General features: G+C 46.9%; 2 protein-coding genes across 7 annotated transcripts in view; one reads left to right on the forward strand and one right to left on the reverse strand.

Moving 5' to 3' along the window:
- COL6A1 (collagen type VI alpha 1 chain) overlaps positions 1–13379 on the reverse strand; it is a 104902-nt gene extending 91523 nt beyond the window's left edge. The window contains exons 1-2 of one of the 3 annotated variants that reach the window (XM_078786099.1): positions 13251–13379; positions 4569–4682 (exon numbers count right to left, since the gene is read on the reverse strand). In XM_078786099.1, coding sequence (XP_078642225.1) covers positions 4569–4665 — 97 coding nt within the window. In that variant the 5' untranslated portion in view covers positions 4666–4682; positions 13251–13379. The remainder of the gene's footprint in view (positions 1–4568; positions 4683–13250) is intronic. The other 2 variants (XM_068126086.2, XM_068126085.2) reach the window with 2 other exon arrangements.
- A 621-nt stretch (positions 13380–14000) lies between these two features.
- Positions 14001–20436, forward strand: part of LOC137433372 (collagen alpha-4(VI) chain-like) — a 282309-nt gene continuing 275873 nt past the window's right edge. For all 4 annotated transcript variants that reach the window (XM_078786122.1, XM_078786124.1, XM_078786123.1 and 1 more), the window contains exon 1: positions 14001–14063. The gene's annotated coding sequence lies outside the window, so the exon portion shown is untranslated. The remainder of the gene's footprint in view (positions 14064–20436) is intronic.

The following is a 20436-nucleotide window of genomic DNA, read 5'->3' on the forward strand; positions in this document are numbered from 1 at the left end:
ACAATCAGCATTCCAGACCTCTAAGGATCTGCTCAAATCGTCCAATGTTCTCGTTCATTTTGATCCAGAGAAGGATCTTGTGCTGACATGTGATGCCTGTCGGTATGGAGTGGGGAGTGTATTATCACACGTGATGCCTGATGGTACGGAAAGACCGGTTGCATTTGCATCCAGAACGTTGTCCCCGGCAGAGAAGAACTATTCTCAACTTGACGAGGAAGGATTGGGAATCGTTTTCGGCGTTAGCAAATTTCGCCAGTACCTTCTTGGACATCATTTCACGATTCGCACTGATCACAAGCCGCTGATCAGTCTGTTTGGTCCAACTAAGGCGACATCTGACACACTACCGCCCAGGATCATCCACTGGTCCATGTTTCTCGCTGCTTATGACTACACCATATGTTATAAGCCCGGTTCGTCTATCACAAATGCAGATGCCATGAGTCGGTTACCCCTTCCAGAATCCGTTGATGATTTGCCTACACCAGGATCCATTATCGCACTGATGGATCATCTGGAAGATTGTGCTGTCGATTCCGGCCAGATCCGCACTCATACTCGACGAGACCCCGTTCTGTCCAGAACTGTCCAGGCTGTACAGCTTGGATGGCATTTGCTACCTGAGGGTGACCCAGATTTTGCGGCTTTTGAAGCACGTAAAAACGAACTCAGCGTGGAAAATGGTTGCCTACTCTGGGGATGTCGTGTCGTGATCCCGAAAAATCTGCATTCCAGGGTCATGGATGAAATCCATGACTGTCACCCCGGGATTGTGAAGATGAAGTCACTCGCCAGAAACTATGTGTGGTGGCCGAATCTTGATGCTGATATCGAGCATCATGTTCGACATTGTTACCCCTGCCAGAGCACCCGGAATACACCTGCGAAAGCGCCACTGCATCCCTGGGAATGGCCCAGCGAACCGTAGCATCACCAACATCTCGATTATGCCGGGCCTATTAACGGCAGCATGATTCTAATAATTACGGACGCGCACACAAAATGGATTGATGCCTATGTGACGCGTGGTACTACATCAGCCATTGTCATCGAAAGACTCAGACGCTGTTTCGCCACTCATGGTCTGCCCAGGATGATCGTGAGTGATAACGGTTCGTGTTTTTCCAGTACCGAGTTTGCCGAGTTCACACGTCGGAACGGCATCAAACATAAGTTTGTCAGCCCACATCACCAGGCTTCAAATGGCTTGGCCGAACGATCCGTAGGAATCATCAAATCCGGATTGCAGAAACTTCAGGAGGGAACCCTGGAAACAAAGCTGTCTCGTCTCCTGTTCAAATACCGCATCACGCCACAATCAACAACCGGTGCAGCTCCGTCTGAGTTATTGATGAAACGACACTTGACAATCTCAAACCAGACATATCATCAAATGTTTATCAGAGCCAGCTTAATCAAAAGTTGGTGCACGATAAGACGTCCAACAGTCGATGTATCAACATTGCAGATCCAGTGTTTGCCCGAAATTTTGGTGCAGGTGCGACGTGGCTACCGGGGGACAACATCGAGAAGCCAGGTCCACTGTCCAGTGTGATTCGCCTGCAGGACGGCCGCGAAATTCGTCGACATCAGGACCACATAACCTACCGTCACTGTGAGTCGATGGAGCCTGTAGCATCGTCACAGTCAGGACAACAGTTCGACCCGCCACTGCCGGAGATCGTCGTGGCCGCTCCAGCCGGCTCGGATGCCCCGAAAACCTCTGCAAACGCTACACCCTTCGTGGAGACCAAAGGAATCACCTCAGACTCTGTATCCACTGGTACACCGCGACGCTCAATGCGTGAGAGAAAAGCACCCGACCGGTTGAATCTTTGAAGATGTTTTTTTTATCACGTTGACACATGTTCTATTTTCACGTATTTTCATAATTCTCATAACCGTTTGCACACATATTTTCACATGTTTTGGAAATGTTGCTTTTGAAATGTCAATTCTGGAAATCTAGCACGTATTGCTTGCTCTTGGTAATTTTGGACTTAAAGGGGAGGATGTCATGTATGCAGTGCAAATGTTCACCGTTGTATCCCTACACCGGGACCGGGTTGTATCCCTACGCCAGAGCTCGGATGGCGCTGCTGTGAATCGGGCCTTGATCGGCAGAGTGAATAAACGCGTACGACAATTGATCGTAGTTTGTCGAGATACTTTACAGTGTAATACAGATTAGGACGTGTAATACAGATTAGGACGTGTAATACAGATTAGGACCTGCATAAGAGGTTAGGACGTGTAATACAGATTAGGACCTGCATAAGAGGTTCGGACCTGCATAAGAGGTTAGGACCTGCATAAGAGGTTAGGACATGCATAAGAGGTTAGGACATGCATAAGAGGTTAGGACCTGCATAAGAGGTTAGGACCTGCATAAGAGGTTCAGACCTGCATAAGAGGTTAGGACCTGCATAAGAGGTTCAGACCTGCATAAGAGGTTAGGACATGCATAAGAGGTTAGGACCTGCATAAGATGTTCGGCCTGCCCGTGTCCATTTGTATTCAGACGTCTTCTTCTTCTTCTTCCATATGCTCAAAAAAAAAAATCAAAGCTTTTCAGGTTTAGATCTAAAAAAATTATCAGCTTGTAGCTTTTGATTGGTGAACCAATTATATGTCCCAATATGCACATTCTTAAAATGTCATGTCAATCGGATGAAAATTGACGATTTTATATGACGCTGACCTTTGACCTTTTGACAAAATTATTAATTTGACTTCTGCATATCATCATAATGAAGCTTTGGTGAAAATTTGATGACAAAACTCAAATGGTAAAAAACAAGTTACTGCCAGGACAGAAACACAGACACAGACAACCCCGTCTCCTGCTGTACAGGGGAAGGACAAATACGAATTTTAAAAATCCAAAAGTTTATTGGCTACTGAAGTAGTCCTGAATACCCACTCTTATACACGAACACCCATTGAACCTTTATTTAAATGGAAGTTCTGCAAAACTGGAGGTTCTTGGAAGTATTATGAAGGTAATTTGTGTTATACAGTGTTCAAATATATAATTCAATTTAAATAAACGTTTAAAGAGGTTTAAAGGCGTAGAAAAAAAAATACGTATTTTACCTCCTTTTTACCCAGTGTCCATCAAACCACTCGAACACGTTACATCAGTTCTTCGTATCTGTTGTTTCTGTCCTTTATAACGTCCTTAAAAACAGTAAGATTCTTCTTTGGAATTATTGTGCACCGCTCCTTTCATCGCCAGGCGCTGCATGACGTCATCGGCGGGTACCGCAGGGGGCCAGGCAATGACGCACGCTGAAAGGGAGTACTCAGTTTGCACTCCGGTTGTTCGTTTGTCCAGGCGATATCTCAGCCATCCTTAAGCTAGGAAGCTAAGATTTGGGCACAATAGTGAGGAAGTGCTGTTTAAATTTTGTATTTATTAATCAATTAATTGATTAATTACTTTATTATTATCGATGTATTAAGTACCTATTTATTTCCTTTCTCATCTGTGACATCTCAGGCACCTTTTGAGCTAGGAAGCTGATATTTGGACATGACAATGACCAAGTGATTTGGCCGTAAAGGGTATCTTTGATTTATTGATTCATCAATTAATCGATTAATTATTTAATTATTCGCTTAACGACTTAATTATTAAATCTTCGAAAAGTTACAGATTCCGATGAAACACTGGTGGTTTCGGTATGCTATTAGCCAATTGATTAATAAATTAATTATTTTACCATTATTATTTATTTATTTTAATTACGCAATTAATCAGTCAATTTATTGTATACCGCTTCCTCCCAATACGGTCTCTATGAGCCGTACGGTGGCATCGCCTAAAATGTCGAGCCCTGGAGGATATTATTTATTTATTTGTAATGGGGGCGGTGTACTTTGAATGTATCTGTACTTGTTTGTTTTCTTGTTTAACTGCCAGACAGACAGACAAAAATATTATCTATTTTTGTTGTGTGTGTTTTTTTTTTTTTTTTTTTTTTTTTTTTTTACTCCTCTCTGCGCATGTGCGATCGGGATGAATTCTGACACAAGGTACAGTTAAACGACAGACTTGTATTCTTATGCATGTTCCGATTAGTGTTGAAAATATACCATTCAATTTAAATACGTTGTTCTTCGATCACAAACTGACGATCACAAACTGATAAGATGAACCGACCGACATGAACCAATTGCTTAACACAGTTTTTGCTTCTCGTGCACGGGGTAACACCAACAACGTCATAACGAGACCTGGCAGTTGACCCCTTGGCATCAAAGAAGACCCGGTCATCGATTTGAGGGTGAAGCTTGGTCGAATTGTTAGGGTTGTTAAGTTTAATTAATTCCCACGTCATTATGTGCATCGTCTGCAAGTTTTGAGAGAGGATTCGTTTGTACTGCACACAGTGTGGCTCACATGTGGTGAATACCAAGTAAATATAAACAATACTGTACAGTATTTGAAAACACCATGAGCTTACGACATGATATTGTAACCTTTATTATGTTATATGCTGAATAAATATAATGGTGAAGAAGAAGACCAAATACTGGGGCTCTTCATAGCATGTACCCACCACTCAGGAAGGTATTGACCCGGAACTGCTGCGCTGTTGTCATGACAAAGAGCAAAGGAAGACCGGCAAAGAGCAGCAGCTGTGCTGGAGACCCCATGCTGGATGGAAGGGATCCTGTGGGAGAGCAAATTCAAAATGCATGTTAAGCAATGAGTAAAACAAAACAAAAAATAACTTTTGCAATTCTATCTCTTGCAATTGTTTGTACCTGACATCGATTTGATGATCAGATCAGATGCTTGTAAAAGAACACCCAATCTCGTGTTCTCAATTACAACTGGAGGCCCTTCGTATCCGAAGAAGACCGTTCGTTCACACAAGACAGTAACCGCACTCCAACATAGTAAGTGGTGGAACCAGGTGTCAAGGAACCTCCAAGGAGATCAAACTACTTGCTACCTGCAGTCGAGGCAGGAATTAGTAATTTTTTCATGGTGCCGGAGATGGCTCGCCCACTCTTCGCGGAGGACACCGTCCACAAACGAATGCCAGCATACGGGACACCGTTTGGAGGAAATGTGGAGAACATTGACATGTCCTCTTGTGATAAAGCCGACAGGTTCTCCACACTAAACCGTTCCAACTATTGACAAACTGGGCCAATGTCCTATTGTGTTATCCGACACGGTACTACAAGTTGAATCACCTAGTCGTCTCACTTACAAATTTGGAAATCACTCCATCAAGATTTAGGACTTCGACAATCTCATTCTCCTTGCAGAGCAAAGCCATAGGCTTGAGACGAATTTGACTCATTGGTCGAGAACAAGCGATTTGTGATCCTTCTGATCACATTTAACAATCTCATCTTCACTCACGATGCCAACAGGAAGAGTCAAGAAAGGTCGGAATAGACTTTCCAAATGTCTGGTAAGGAGCCATTGACGCATTCATTTTCTGACATCTACTGAAGATATTGAGCAATAGTGTCTGTAGATGACATCATTTCCTCCCACAAGTTCACTTGAAAATTGAAATCGGAAATTATTCAGCTTATTCAGAAAGGTTTTGATAGAAAGCAGACTGGTCTCGAGGCAAAAATCCAAGCAAGATGTAAACATCTTGTATCGCTCAGATCGAGTTTTATTTCACCTGCCATCCGCTGTCTGACATCAAAATAGACATGAACACGGTAGTGTTGAACAGGTGTGGCTGGGGGGTTCATACTCAAGCTGAGCTGTTCAGCTGTTGAGGTCACCTGGCCAAATGGTGACTTGTCTGTACCGAATGATCTTGAGAACAACCTCCTCTTCCTCCAAACTTTGGGTCACCCAGAGCTGCACGGCTCTATGTATGTATGCTTCTCATTTCCTCCAATGCCAGAGCTGCCTTCTTGAATTGGTCGAGGACGATGAACAGATCACTCCTCTTGAATGCTACCAGCCGCTCTACGCAAGTCATCAGGCAGAAGGAAACATTCCACCACGGGGAGAAAACAACAATTCCCAGTTGACGTTATGTAGACCGACTGGTTAGCCATCTCCTCCAGCTTGTGCTTCTCCACTGAATCAGCAAAACTGACTATTACATTATTACAATCCCAAAATTACTCAGCAATGCTCACAATGGTTGCCTCCGACTGGACCATTTCATGGTGGCGAGCGATTTCAGGGTGGGTGAATGGGATTTGGCATCCTCTGCTTTTGAACTGGAAGATGGGTGACCATTAGTTGCTTCTTTTGGAGAAAGTGTTTCCTGCTGGTGAACTTTCTGTCACAGCAAGTTCCAGTGTCGGTAGGAAGAGACAAAATAGCTATAGATGGCCTAAATGATGTAATACAATTGCCTTGTATTTCCGCTGGTGCTGGATCGGTTTTTCTTTTTTGATTCATTGGCATGGACTTGTACTAAATTGGGTAAATGAGGAGGGCGGTCGCCAGAAGTAACATTAATTCCCATCATGGGCCTCGCTATATTTCATTATTGCTTGGACACCGCCATCCTTCCCACTCATGACCGCAGCGCCATGATAGGCCATGCCTTTAAGGAATTTTCACTCCAGCTTCAGCTCAGTCAAGTCACAGATTCCAGCTGCTTCATCATCCACAACTTTGTAGTAGCCAATGAAATGTTTGCAAGTTTCTACTACTTTAGACTTTTATTCAACATTCGCGAAGTGAAAAGCAATTGCCATAAAGTCTTTATGCCTTCATGTAACCTTCATTTATTCTTACATGAGTGATCATGGCTGCTGTTAGGCTCCATCTTTAATAAATACCTGATCATTTAACTCATTATTCAGGTGCTCAGCAAGTACTACTGGATGAATCGTGCATGGAAAGTCCATGGAAGAAAGGAAGGTAGACACCAAGGTTGTCATCATCTATCCGTTCTCTCCATACTTGGTGGAAGGCCTAGGCCAATGAGTACCACTAAAAGGCCGAACTGGTATGATAGTACATCTCTCCACCTCTATGTCTCTTTATCAAGAGTATCGCCGCTTCAGCATTGACAGACTTTCCAGTCCAGCCTTGTAGGTATTGTAGACCGTGATACACTCGGCATGTTAGCCCAGACTTAGCCCTGATCTCTACAGATCACTCGATTTATATTGTACTAGCTGAGGTACCCGGCTTCACCCGGGTTGAATAAGAATAATACAAATATATGATGAAAAGAACATGTATATTTTAGAGCAATATCACAGTACATTTCCTACATGACGTTTTTGTCAATTTTCAATTTCTCAAAACCTCTTGGTATACAACATTTCTGGTTTTCTTACTTGGTGCCAAGACATAAAGATTGCTTGGTTTTCCAACCCTCGAGCAGCCCACGTACAGCTGGCCATGGGAAGTACCTGGCATTGCCGGGCGGGGGAAGGGAGGGGAGGGGGGAAGGGGAGGGGGGGTGGGAACGGGAGGAGAGGGTGTGGGGGAGGGGAGAAGAGGGGGGGGGAGGGGAGAAGAGGGGGGGGAGGGGAGGAGAGGGTGGGGAGGGGGAGAAGAGGGGGGGGAGGGGAGGAGAGCGTGGGGAGGGGAGGAGAGGGTGGGGAGGGGAGAGGGGGGGGGGGGAGGAGAGGAGAGGAGGGAGGGGGAGGAGGAGAGGGGAGGGGGGAGGGGGGAAGGGGGGAGGGGGGAGGGGGGGAGGGGGGGGAGGGGGGAGGGGGAAGGGGGGAGGGGGGAGGGGGAAGGGGGGAGGGGGAAGGGGGAGGGTGAAGGGGGGAGGGGGGAGGGGGAAGGGGGGGAGGGGGGAGGGGGGAGAGGGAAGGGGGAGGGAGGGGAGGAGAGGGAGAAGAGGAGGGAGGGGGAGGAGGGAGGAGGGAGGAGGAGGGAGGGGGGAGGAGGGAGAGGGGAGGGGAGGGGAGAGGAGGGGGAGGGGGGGGGGAACGGCTAGCTTTGCTTGGCAAGCGATAGCAGGATTTTTACTTTTATTTTTACCTCAATGAGGGCTATATATATAGTCCGTGCTTGGAGCCTTCAAGTTCAACATAAGGTTTTTTAATGAAAAATAATGCAGATGTATAACAATCCACCAATGCAAGTTCAGAAATGAATGCAGATCCTTTACTTTGCGATACAAACGCAATTCCCGCCATTTCCACTCACGATCGAGGCCCTCCACAGTGGCCGCGCCTCTTCTTCCTCCTACAACTTCGTCTCACTTCTTTCACTCAAAATGTACGAAATTCTGCCGCATGAAATTATGTAGAGGCCTCGTCGGGGGGATATAAGGTACATAAGGAAGGCGTTGTAACAGAAGATTCAAAATAAAAGTGGAAGAACATGAGGAAATGGGAGCTATTCTGGACCCACAGCCAAACCCGACAAACCATTGCAATACACCCCGAACGTCTAGCGCCGCCACAAACCACCATGGAATTGCAGGTGGCGCGGTTTTTTTAAACCATTGATATTAAAATACAGAGTAGCCTATAACCACCAGGATTTTATGCCGATTCCGAATCTGTCTAAAACTTTTCTCCGATGTGTAGTTCTTGAGTTATAAGCTGACATCCAGACAGACACACATATACACACACACACAGACACTCCTCCTTTATATATAGAGATAACTTCTGTTGCGAACTTCGTAAAAATGAATTTATAAACCACAGGAATAATTTATATCACCAAAAATACAATCGTATCAATTTTGGGGGATTATAAAATGACTCAATTGCCCAATGTAATACGTTCCAATCAAAATTCAACAAACTTAAAAATAGAAATGCAGTATTTGGCTCTTTGACTCTATGCGTAGGTCTTAGATGGACTTCATTAGTCTTCAGATGAACGAAGCTCATATTTTCTGAGTAAACTTTACTTTTTGAAGTCATCATAATTCCAAATAAACACTTTCTCACAATTACAAAAAAACTAGAACAGCATTCGGTAGAGTGCATACCTCCACCAGGGTACACAGTTTACATTTTGTATCCCTCAGATCTGCATCTGGACCTTCATCAAAATATAATCATCTTGTTCTTATCACCTACCCCAATCATCCACCAAGTTGTCATAATCCATCTACAACCTTTTGAGATCAAGTGCTATACTGTACAGGGTGTTCCGAAAAGATCTGGACAACTTTCGCTCAGTGCGTCGAATGGTTCTGTGACGAGGTCCAACACGCAAGTTCAGCGTAATTTCCGTACAAGGCATGGAAGGAATCCGCCATCGCGGACTGGTATCAAAGAGTGGTACACGAGGTTTAAGGAGACTGGAAGATGTCAGAATCAGAGCACATGTGCTGCAGATGTTTAACGAGTGTGTGAATCATTTCAACAAAGTCCCAGAAAATCAATCTGACGTGCATCCAGAGAACTAGGACTACCAACTACCACTGTGCACAGGATTTTCATCCAGAGAACTGGGACTACCAACCACCACTGTACGCAGGATTCGCATCCAAGAACTGGGACTACTAACCACCAATGTACACAGGATTTGCATCCAATAACTGGGACGACTAACCACCAATGTATACAGGATTTGCATCCAAGAACTGGGACTGCCAACTACCACTGTACACAGGATTCGCATCCAAGAACTGGGACTACCAACTACCACTGTACGCAGGATTCGCATCCAAGAACTGGGACTACTAACCACAAATGTACACAGGATTTGCATCCAATAACTGGGACTACTAACCACAAATGTACACAGGATTTGCATCCAATAACTGGGACTACTAACCACCAATGTACACAGGATTTGCATCCAAGAACTGGGACTGCCAACTACCACTGTACATAGGATTTGCATCCAGAGAACTGGGGCTACAAACCACCACTGTACACAGGATTTTGTAAAAACGACTGGAGCTTTATTATGCCCATTAGGTGCAGATTATTCAGGAAGTCAATCCAAATGACGTGCTCGGGTCTCCCCTGTTGGCGTGTTCCCCCGTTTCCACAGTGTTCCGCTCTTTCTGTTCTGCGTTCTCGGTCTTCAAGAAGCCTCAACGTTGCATACAAAATAAAGTCACGTGCCAGGTCACCCCATGATCACCGTCTGTGCTGAAGACCATCTTACCGGGTAGTGGAAAGTTTGTTTTACTAACACATGCAGCTTCTGCTGTGATGTTTTCCAGCTGAAACATGTGAGAATTTAAATTGGAAAATGACCAATTTCACAGCAAGAGCATTTAATCTTTTGTGAGAGCTGTGCGGGAGTTTTACTCCACTGTTAACAAAGGATTTCCATTATAATATTAAAACTATAAACTGTACAATACACAAAGTACAAATCTACAATAACAACGCATAAAGAAACAATTCGTGGTGAAAAACATCAATCTAATTTTTACTACAAACTACCTGGCAGGATACCAGGGTACCTGTGATGGATTCTCAGGATAGTCGAAAGGTATCCTCTGAGTTGTCGATCCTGAGCTTGAATCCCGACCCAGCTATAAACCCTCACCCTGGTGTTTCGCAGGGCAAGGCGAGGCATCAATGTGTGCATGGTCTCTCGGATGCATGTTAAGCCGGACAGACTTCCCATCTGCCAAAATTAGTTTGTGGAGGTTAAAGATCCCACGGTTTCCTTCACAACAGGTAGGAGAGCTTTCACCAGCATCATGAGCGAATGTCTAATTTCCACCCAAATCACCTTCAGTCAAATGTCAGGCCTGGTCAGCCAGTTCATGAATGGCCTAAAGACTTACCTTGGCTGACCCCACAAGGAGGGATGACAATTGGGGGCTGTAGTAGTAGTAGTAGAAGATGATAAAGGTGTTTGTGGATTACATGAACCCACATACGAGTGCCCTTATAAAGAGGAGCGGCACTTGTAAACATCCTCGACTTCATCATATGTGAAAGGGAAAATATCTAAGAGCCTTCACAGAGGCGTCCCATCATAGTTTCCTTTACAGCCAAAGCAGCTGCAACGACGTGGCATCTTGTCATGAAAAAATGACAAGACAAAAAATGCCTGAAATGACAAAATGACAAAGCCTGGCGTTGGCTTAGCGGTTAGGGTGCCGGCTTGGGATCCTAGGATCCTGGTTTCGAATCCCGGTCGATCGCTGAATTAACGCCAGGGGGGTTGACTCAGCCTGTCATCCTTCCGAGGTCGGCAAATTGAGTACCAGCTTGCTGGGATGAATGATCACGGTGTGTACCCCGATTCAGAATAGGCACACCGTATCCCTGCGATCGTAAGAGCGTGACCAAGGGTTGGCGTCAGGAAGGGCATCCGGCCATAAAAACATTGCCTCAAAAAGGGAACCATGATTGTCATGGGGCCTGCAAGGCTAACCCCCGCTCTAGCGGGGAAAAATGGCCTTAAAAAACGATCATTCTTCACAGACGTCATTTCATTGAAAACCAGTTCAAGTCAAGGAAGAGTCCATAATCAGTCACAGTCTAGTCATCTAGTCACAGTCTAACTACAGTCTAGTCATCTAGTCTCAGTCTAACCACAGCCTAGTTGTCTGGTCTCAGTCTAACCACACAGTCTAACAGTCGTCATCTAGTCACAGTCTAACTACAGTCTAGTTGTCTGGTCTCAGTCTAACCACACAGTCTAACAGTCGTCATATAGTCGCAGTCTAACCACAGTCTAGTTGTCTGGTCTCAGTCTAACCACAGCCTAGTTGTCTGGTCTCAGTCTAACCACACAGTCTAACAGTCGTCATCTAGTCACAGTCTAACCACAGTCTAGTTGTCTGGTCTCAGTCTAACCACAGCCTAGTTGTCTGGTCTCAGTCTAACCACACAGTCTAACAGTCGTCATCTAGTCACAGTCTAACCACAGCCTAGTTGTCTGGTCTCAGTCTAACCACACAGTCTAACAGTCGTCATCTAGTCACAGTCTAACTACAGTCTAGTTGTCTGGTCTCAGTCTAACCACACAGTCTAACAGTCGTCATATAGTCGCAGTCTAACCACACATTCTCGCAGGTTTCCAAGTAAAGGATAAACTAATGAAAAATATCTACCAGGAATCACAAGTCCAAATGATAAAAATTACTTAATCACCAGATTCCACTGCAGCTAACAATCACGGAAACGTTTAAAATTGGGGTAATGTTTCGACACGCACCCTGAACCCCCTTAATTTTTTTGTGAGAGGGGGGGGGGGTGTGGGGGGCAATGATGGGAGGATCCAGACTGCACAATGAGGGGAGGAACCAGGAGGAAACAATGAGGGGAATGTACGGGGGAGGGCAATAAGGGGAGCAACCATGTGGGGGAGGGGACAATGAGGGGAAGCTCTGGGGGTGGGCAATAAGGGGAGCAACCATGTGGGGGAGGGGACAATGAGGGGAAGACCCAGGGGACACAATGATGGGAGGACCGAGGGGGGGGGGGCAATGCGGGAGTCTCCGGGGAGGGAGAGAATTGCAGGGAGGCTCCATGGATCGGGGGAGGTTGGATAATGTGAGAAGGACCCAGGGGACACAATGAGGTAAGGGTCTAGGGGGGGGCACAATGAGGGGAGGATCCAGCGGGGAGGGGGAAGCAGTGAGAAGAGGACCCGGGGGGGGGGGCGACGAAAATGAGACGAGGATGCGGGGGGACGGGACAATGAGAAGAGGATGAAGGGGGGGGGGGAAATGGGAAGAGGATGAAGGGGGGGTCATTTAGGGAAAGATTCAGGGGGGACAATGTGGGGAGGGATCTATTGACACAATGAGGAGGGGTGGGGTCCAGGCTCCATGGGTGCAATGAAGGGGTTCAAGGGGTGCAATGAGGGGTGAGGGAAACTGGGGAGGTTTAGGTGGTGTAATGTGGTTGTCCAGGGGGGGGGGGGGGGGGAGGAAATGATGGTGGTAGGTTGGGTTTGGTGCACCATTGACACTTAATGAAACATGGAATAGGATGAGTTCGCGGTTTGGTTTTCCCGCTCGTTTTAACCTCAATTCCGCGCGCACAGCGCCCTCTTCCGGCAGGTGCACGCATCGCATCCCAGGTAGCGCGAAGTGCGCGGTCAGGACTGAGGAGTTTCAGCTGAAAACGAATTGGACCAATAAAACGAAACAAACAGGGAAAGTGTTCAGGTAACATCAGGTAGAAACGAAACTCCCATATTAAAGGATACGGTACTCGGTAGGCGAAAAACCTAAGATTCCTCCGCAGTGGAACGGAGTAAATATTACCACGTCAAGGGTGTAACGTTTTACCGCAAGCAATACAGGTACAGAGATCGACACAAGACCGGAGTGGGGGCACAACCTTTGTGCTTCAGGCAAATCGACATAAATGCATGGGGACGCACGGGGCCTCACCTGTACCTTCTCGAAGATCCCGTTCGGTACGAAGCTGCACGCAAGCGCCGCTTGCCCGAGAGTGCGGGAGAAAGAGGGGCTCGGACAACGGGGATGGAGGGAGGGACCCCTCCGAAGCTCCCCATCCTGGATCCAACCCTCGTTCCCTTCGTGAAGATCACATTCCAGCTCCTCCCATTCTCATATTAGTCCCGCCCTCCTGCAGGCGCGCTTCAATAGCTCCGCCCCTGCTTATGTGCCGCCCATCCCCTTAACCCCGCCCCTAAATTAATTCAGAACTAAATTTTTCAACTCGGATGGCTTCTAATTTCCATTTTCTTGCGTGAGTAGATTTTCCAGATGTCTACAATATTCGGCAGCAGAGGGGAGGAGCACTCCAGTGCAAAGGCCAAAGGGGCAGGACCGGGAATATGGTTTATTGATGTGTGATGGCGATGGGGGGAGGGTATGCACGGGGGGAGGAGCGAGTTCGCGCGGGGGGAGGAGTGAAGACGTGCGCAAGGGGAGGAGCGAGTTATGCGCGGGGGGAGGAGCGACTAATGCGCGGGGGGAGGAGCGACTAATGCGCGGGGGGAGGAGCGAGGAACGCGCGGGGGGAGGAGCGAGTAACGCGCGGGGGGAGGAGCGCCCGAGCACGAAGTTTGGGTTCAGTGTAAAGGGGCAGGACGGGGTTTAAACATGGATGATTGATGTGTGATGGCGATGGGGGGAGGCTCTGCACAGGGGGAGGTAGGTGCTCGAGCGTCTGCACTCGCGGCGGCGTCTAGGAGCATATCCAAGTCTTTGGTGTGCGGAGAGGCGGCCAAGCCGCTGGTGAGTCCTTTCGTGCTGTTCCAAGTAAACTCTCTTCGTGTACGTTTTCCTCTCTCGGGACACCTTGCCTTGTACAAGCAGCGGTCTATGTGTAGTCGGTGGTGGTTTCGAGTGCTGTTAACAACCTTGCACCTGCTTTACATCCTCAGCTCACCTTGAGAAACATGTTTTGGGATGTTTTGTGATATATTTCCACGATATGGTGCATCTTTACTAAGTTCCATTAATGGTTCATCATCACGGTACTAAAAGTGTAATCAATAACGTCGGACTTAAACTTCGATCAGCAAACCCGTGTTCGAGGCTTCAACATGTTGTTTTTTTATCATTTTGATTTTTCAAAACATAAATATATAAAAGATATACATGATTGGTATTATATATTAATTATATCCCCTTACTAATTCTGTTGATCTATTTATTATAATAAATATATCAGTATATATCGGTATATATCAGTAAAATATATATCAGTAAAAATATCAGTAAAAATATATCAGTAAAATTTTTATATTTTATATAATTATTTAAAAACTTGGAATTTCTTAAAGTAGTGTGGGTATCAATCGTTTTGAGAAGGGGTGTGTGTGTGTGTGTGTGTGTGTGTGTGTCTGTATGTGTGTGTGTGTTTGACTGTGTGTGTGTGTGTTTGACTGTGTCTGTGTGTGTGTGTTTGACTGTATGTGTGTGTGTTTGACTGTGTGTGTTTGACTGGGTGTGTGTGTTTGACTGTGTATGTGTGTGTGTGTGTGTGTGTGTTTGACTGTGTTTGTGTGCATGTGTGTGTGTTTGACTGTATGTGTGTGTTTGACTGTGTGTGTGTGTGTGTGTGTGTGTGTGTGTGTGTGTGTGTGTGTGTGTGTGTGTGTGTGTGTGTGTGTGTTTGACTGTGTGTTTTTTTGCATGTGTGTGTGTTTGACTGTATGTGTGTTTGACTGTGTGTGTGTGTGTGTGTGTGTGTGTTTGACTGTGTGTGTGTGTGTGTGTGTGTTTGACTATTTGGTTGTATCAATCCTTTTTGTGCGTCAAATCCGCTAGTGAGCGAGTTCGTGGATCTCGCGCTTTATCCATTTACATAACCTGCATGAAGTCATGGTACGTGGCTGATATACAGTATCTTCAGAAAGTATTCACACCCCTTGACTTTTTTCACATTTTGTTATGTTATAGCCTGAATTAAAAATGGTTAATATTGAGATTTTTTTTTTGCCACTGATCGACACATAATATCAAGCTTTTTTTGTGGAGTGGTGCCAATGTGTAATTTTGTGGAGTGGTGCCATCTTTCGCAATTCATCATTTGTCTTCCTCTCTCTCAACGACACTCCGCACATCCACCGAACCATTCGCATTTCCACCCTTTCCAGCCTTCGTTGCTGCTCTACGTTCATTACCCATTTCTCGCTCCCATAAACTTTTCTCACACATGCAGCATACACCTGTAAAGTATCTCGACAAACTGCGATCAATTGGCGTACGCGTTTATTCACTCTGCCGATCAAGGCCCGATTCACAGCAGCGCCATCCGAGCTCTGGCGTAGGGATACAACCCGGTCCCGGTGTAGGGATACAATGGTGAACATTTGCACTGCATACATGACATCCTCCCCTTTAAGTCCAAAATTACCAAGAGCAATACGTGCTAGATTTCCAGAATTGACATTTCAAAAGCAACATTTCCAAACCATGTGAAAATATGTGTGCAAACGGTTATGAGAATAATGAAAATACGTGAAAATAGAACATGTGTCAACGTGAAAAAAAAACATCTTCAAAGATTCAACCGGTCGGGTGCTTTTCTCTCACGCATTGAGCGTCGCGGTGTACCAGTGGATACAGAGTCCGAGGTGATTCCTTTGGGTCGCGGTGTACCAGTGGATACAGAGTCCGAGGTGATTCCTTTGGTCTCCACGAAGGGTGTAGCGTTTGCAGAGGTTTTCGGGGCATCCGAGCCGGCTGGAGCGGCCACGACGATCTCCGGCAGTGGCGGGTCGAACTGTTGTCCTGACTGTGACGATGCTACAGGCTCCATCGACTCACAGTGACGGTAGGTTATGTGGTCCTGATGTCGACGAATTTCGCGGCCGTCCTGCAGGCGAATCACACTGGACAGTGGACCTGGCTTCTCGATGATGTCTCCCGGTAGCCACGTCGCACCTGCACCAAAATTTCGGGCAAACACTGGATCTCCAATGTTGATACATCGACTGTTGGACGTCTTATCGTGCACCAACTTTTGATTAAGCTGGCTCTGATAAACATTTGATGATATGTCTGGTTTGAGATTGTCAAGTGTCGATCTCAAGTGTCGTTTCATCAATAACTCAGACGGAGCTGCACCGGTTGTTGATTGTGGCGTGATGCGGTATTTGAACAGGAGACGAGACAGCTTTGTTTCCAGGGTTCCCTCCTGAAGTTTCTGCAATCCGGATTTGATGATTCCCACGGATCGTTCGGCCAAGCCATTTGAAGCCTGGTGATGTGGGCTGACAAACTTATGTTTGATGCCGTTCCGACGTGTGAACTTGGCAAACTCGGTACTGGAAAAACACGAACCGTTATCACTCACGATCATCCTGGGCAGACCATGAGTGGCGAAACAGCGTCTGAGTCTTTCGATGACAATGGCTGACGTAGTACCACGCGTCACATAGGCATCAATCCATTTTGTGTGCGCGTCCGTAATTATTAGAATCATGCTGCCGTTAATAGGCCCGGCATAATCGAGATGTAGGCGATGCCACGGTTCGCTGGGCCATTCCCAGGGATGCAGTGGCGCTTTCGCAGGTGTATTCCGGGTGCTCTGGCAGGGGTAACAATGTCGAACATGATGTTCGATATCAGCATCAAGATTCGGCCACCACACATAGTTTCTGGCGAGTGACTTCATCTTCACAATCCCGGGGTGACAGTCATGGATTTCATCCATGACCCTGGAACGCAGATTTTTCGGGATCACGACACGACATCCCTAGAGTAGGCAACCATTTTCCACGCTGAGTTCGTTTTTACGTGCTTTAAAAGCCGCAAAATCTGGGTCACACTCAGGTAGCAAATGCCATCCAAGCTGTACAGCCTGGACAGTTCTGGACAGAACGGGGTCTCGTCGAGTATGAGTGCGGATCTGGCCGGAATCGACAGCACAATCTTCCAGATGATCCATCAGTGCGATAATGGATCCTGGTGTAGGCGAATCATCAACGGATTCTGGAAGGGGTAACCGACTCATGGCATCTGCATTTGTGATAGACGAACCGGGCTTATAACATATGGTGTAGTCATAAGCAGCGAGAAACAGGGACCAGCGGATGATCCTGGGCGGTAGTGTGTCAGATGTCGCCTTAGTTGGACCAAACAGACTGATCAGCGGCTTGTGATCAGTGCGAATCGTGAAATGATGTCCAAGAAGGTACTGGCGAAATTTGCCGACGCCGAAAACGATTCCCAATCCTTCCTTGTCAAGTTGGGAATAGTTTTTCTCTGCCGGGGACAACGTTCTGGATGCAAATGCAACCGGTCTTTCCGTACCATCAGGCATCACGTGCGATAATACACTCCCCACTCCATACCGACAGGCATCGCATGTCAGCACAAGATCCTTCTCTGGATCAAAATGAACGAGAACATTGGACGATTTGAGCAGATCCGTAGAGGTCTGGAATGCTGATTGTTCAGTAGACCCCCAGCTCCAGGAGACTCCTTTCCTCAAAAGCCGATAAAGGGGGCCCAAAACGTCGGTCACATTCGGGATGTAACGACCATAGAGCTGAAGCAAACCGAGGTATGACTTCAATTCGGTCACATCTCGTGGAGAAGGAGCATCCTTGATAGCTCGGACTTTCTCATCTGTCGGGTGTAGACCTTCGGCATCAATTGTATGACCCAGGTACGTGACTGATGGCACCATAAACTTGCACTTGTCTCGACGCAAACGTAGGCCGGAGTCCGAAATCTTCTTCAGAACTCTCTCCAGGTTCTGTAGATGTTCCGCGTCCGTACGACCAGTAACCAGAATATTATCCTGGTAACAAACGACGTTGCGTTCGGCGGCAAACAAACTGTCCATGACACGCTGATAAATTCCAGGTGCAGATTTCACTCCAAAACTAAGTCGGTGGTACCTATACAACCCACGATGCGTGTTGATGGTAAGATACTGTTTCGAATTCTCGTCCAAGCAGAGCTGTAGATAGGCGGATTTGAGATCGAGTTTCGTAAAAGTCTTGCCTCCCGTGAGACGATCATAGAGGTCTTCGATCCTCGGGATTGGATATTTATCCAATGAAGAACACCTGTTCACGGTCATTTTATAATCTCCACATATGCGGATGGACTGGTCCGATTTTATGACCGGAACGATGGGCGCCGCCCATTCGGCATACTGGATTTGCTCGATGATCCCCAGATTTTCAAGATGATCCAGTTCCTTGTCAATCCGCTCACGCAGGGCGAAAGGGACTGGGCGAGCCCTGCAAAATATAGGATTGGCATCCCGGTCAACCCTGAGTTTAGCCGTATGTCCTTTCAAGGTTCCAAGCTCATCCTTGAAGACATCCGGGTACGTATCCAGCACATTTTTGAGTGTGTATGCTGCGGTAGGAGAAACGTTGGCTGCCCGGAGTTGATGAATGCTTTCCCACTTCAGTCGAATTATGCTCAACTAGCTCCTGCCGAGTAAGGAAGGGCCCTTTCCAGGAATGACGATCAGGGGTAGGTGAAACTCACGGTTATCGTAGCCCACCGTGACATCACATGTACCGCAGGGAACAATCTTCTCACCTGTATAGGTGGAGAGTCCATAGGTAGTAGGTTTCAGATGGGGTCGGTCAGCATCACTCCACAGGTTTGTGAAAACAGCATGGCTGATGAGCGAGACGGCCGCACCAGTGTCGACCTCCATTTGCAATGGTCGATTGTTGACGACAACATTGGCAAGAAGAGGGTCCCGCCTATGGTGAGAATCAATATGAAGCAGGTCATACGATTCTGAGTTGTCGGAAACAGAGCTCACCTGGTCAAGCTCGGGTTCCTCCGAACCGATAAACTGATGAATCTTGTCAGCAGCTTTTCCTTTTCCCGATTTGCGAGTGATGCAAGCTGGAGCAATATGGCCAGTTTTCAAACAGAAATGGCAGGTGGCATCTTTGAACCGACACGTCTCCGGAGGGTGCTTTCCGTTGCACCGAAAACAGTTGTTGTGGGTTTGAGACTGCACTGGCTTCTGACGAGGAGCCTTGTTCCAACGTTGTGGCTGAACATGATCCAACCGATTCACAGCAGGGCTGGTACCAGATGAGCGAGTGGCACCGATGCTTGTAGCGTTGCGTTCAGCACTTTCCATGGAAATGGCGGTGTCTCTGGCATTTTGGAACGTCAGTCTTCTCTCCGCAAGCAGGCGTCTACGAGTGCGGTCATCGGACATGCCAACCACCAGCAAATCACGAAGCATGTCATCGATCGTGTCCCCAAACTCACACAGATGTGACAGTTTTTTGAGGTGTACAATGAAGTCTGCGATCGACTGACCTTGCTGCTGTCTGCACATGTAAAAATTAAACCGACACAGGATGACTGAAGGAGATGGGTTGCAATGTTCCTTCAAAGCGGCCTTGAGCTCTGCATACGTGAGCTCCTGGATTGTCCGAGGCCGAATCAGGTTTTTAACGAGTGTGAACGTCTCACATCCGCAAACGGACAGGAAGACGGCCTTCATCCGGCCTTCGGTCGCAATGCCGTTCGCCTCGAAGTAGAAAGACAACCGCTCAGAATACGTGTCAAAATCCCCCTCATGAGGGTCGAATTCATCGATATGGCCGAAAGATGTCATGGTCTAGATGTTTACCTTCGTCGCCATGTAAAGTATCTCGACAAACTGCGATCAATTGTCGTACGCGTTTATTCACTCTGCCGATCAAGGCCCGATTCACAGCAGCGCCATCCGAGCTCTGGCGTAGGGATACAACCCGGTCCCGGTGTAGGGATACAATGGTGAACATTTGCACTGCATACATGACAACACCTTTCCCTTCAGCTTCAACGACACTCCCCTCCTCATCAGCACGCCACTCAGTTCCCGAAACTTATTCCTTGCACATCTCACTCTTGCAACCGTTGCCGAGTCTGATCCACCTTCTCCATTCAGCATGTCTCCGAGGTAGCAAAATGTTTTCATACCTTCCAGCTTCATGCCGTCTCCAAGATCCAACTCAACATTTCCTCCATCTGCAGGATACAGTGAGCTCCATCATTAAGAAATGAAAAGAATATTGAAACTATGCAGACTCTTCCCTAGAGCTGGCCGTCCAACCAAAATGAACAACCGGTAAAGAAGAACCTTCATCGGGGAGGTGACCAAGTAACCAATGACCAATCT

This window comes from Myxine glutinosa, chromosome 10 (genome assembly GCF_964187855.1).
Source record: "Myxine glutinosa chromosome 10, kmMyxGlut1.1, whole genome shotgun sequence".
Classification (NCBI taxonomy): Eukaryota; Metazoa; Chordata; class Myxini; order Myxiniformes; family Myxinidae; genus Myxine; species Myxine glutinosa.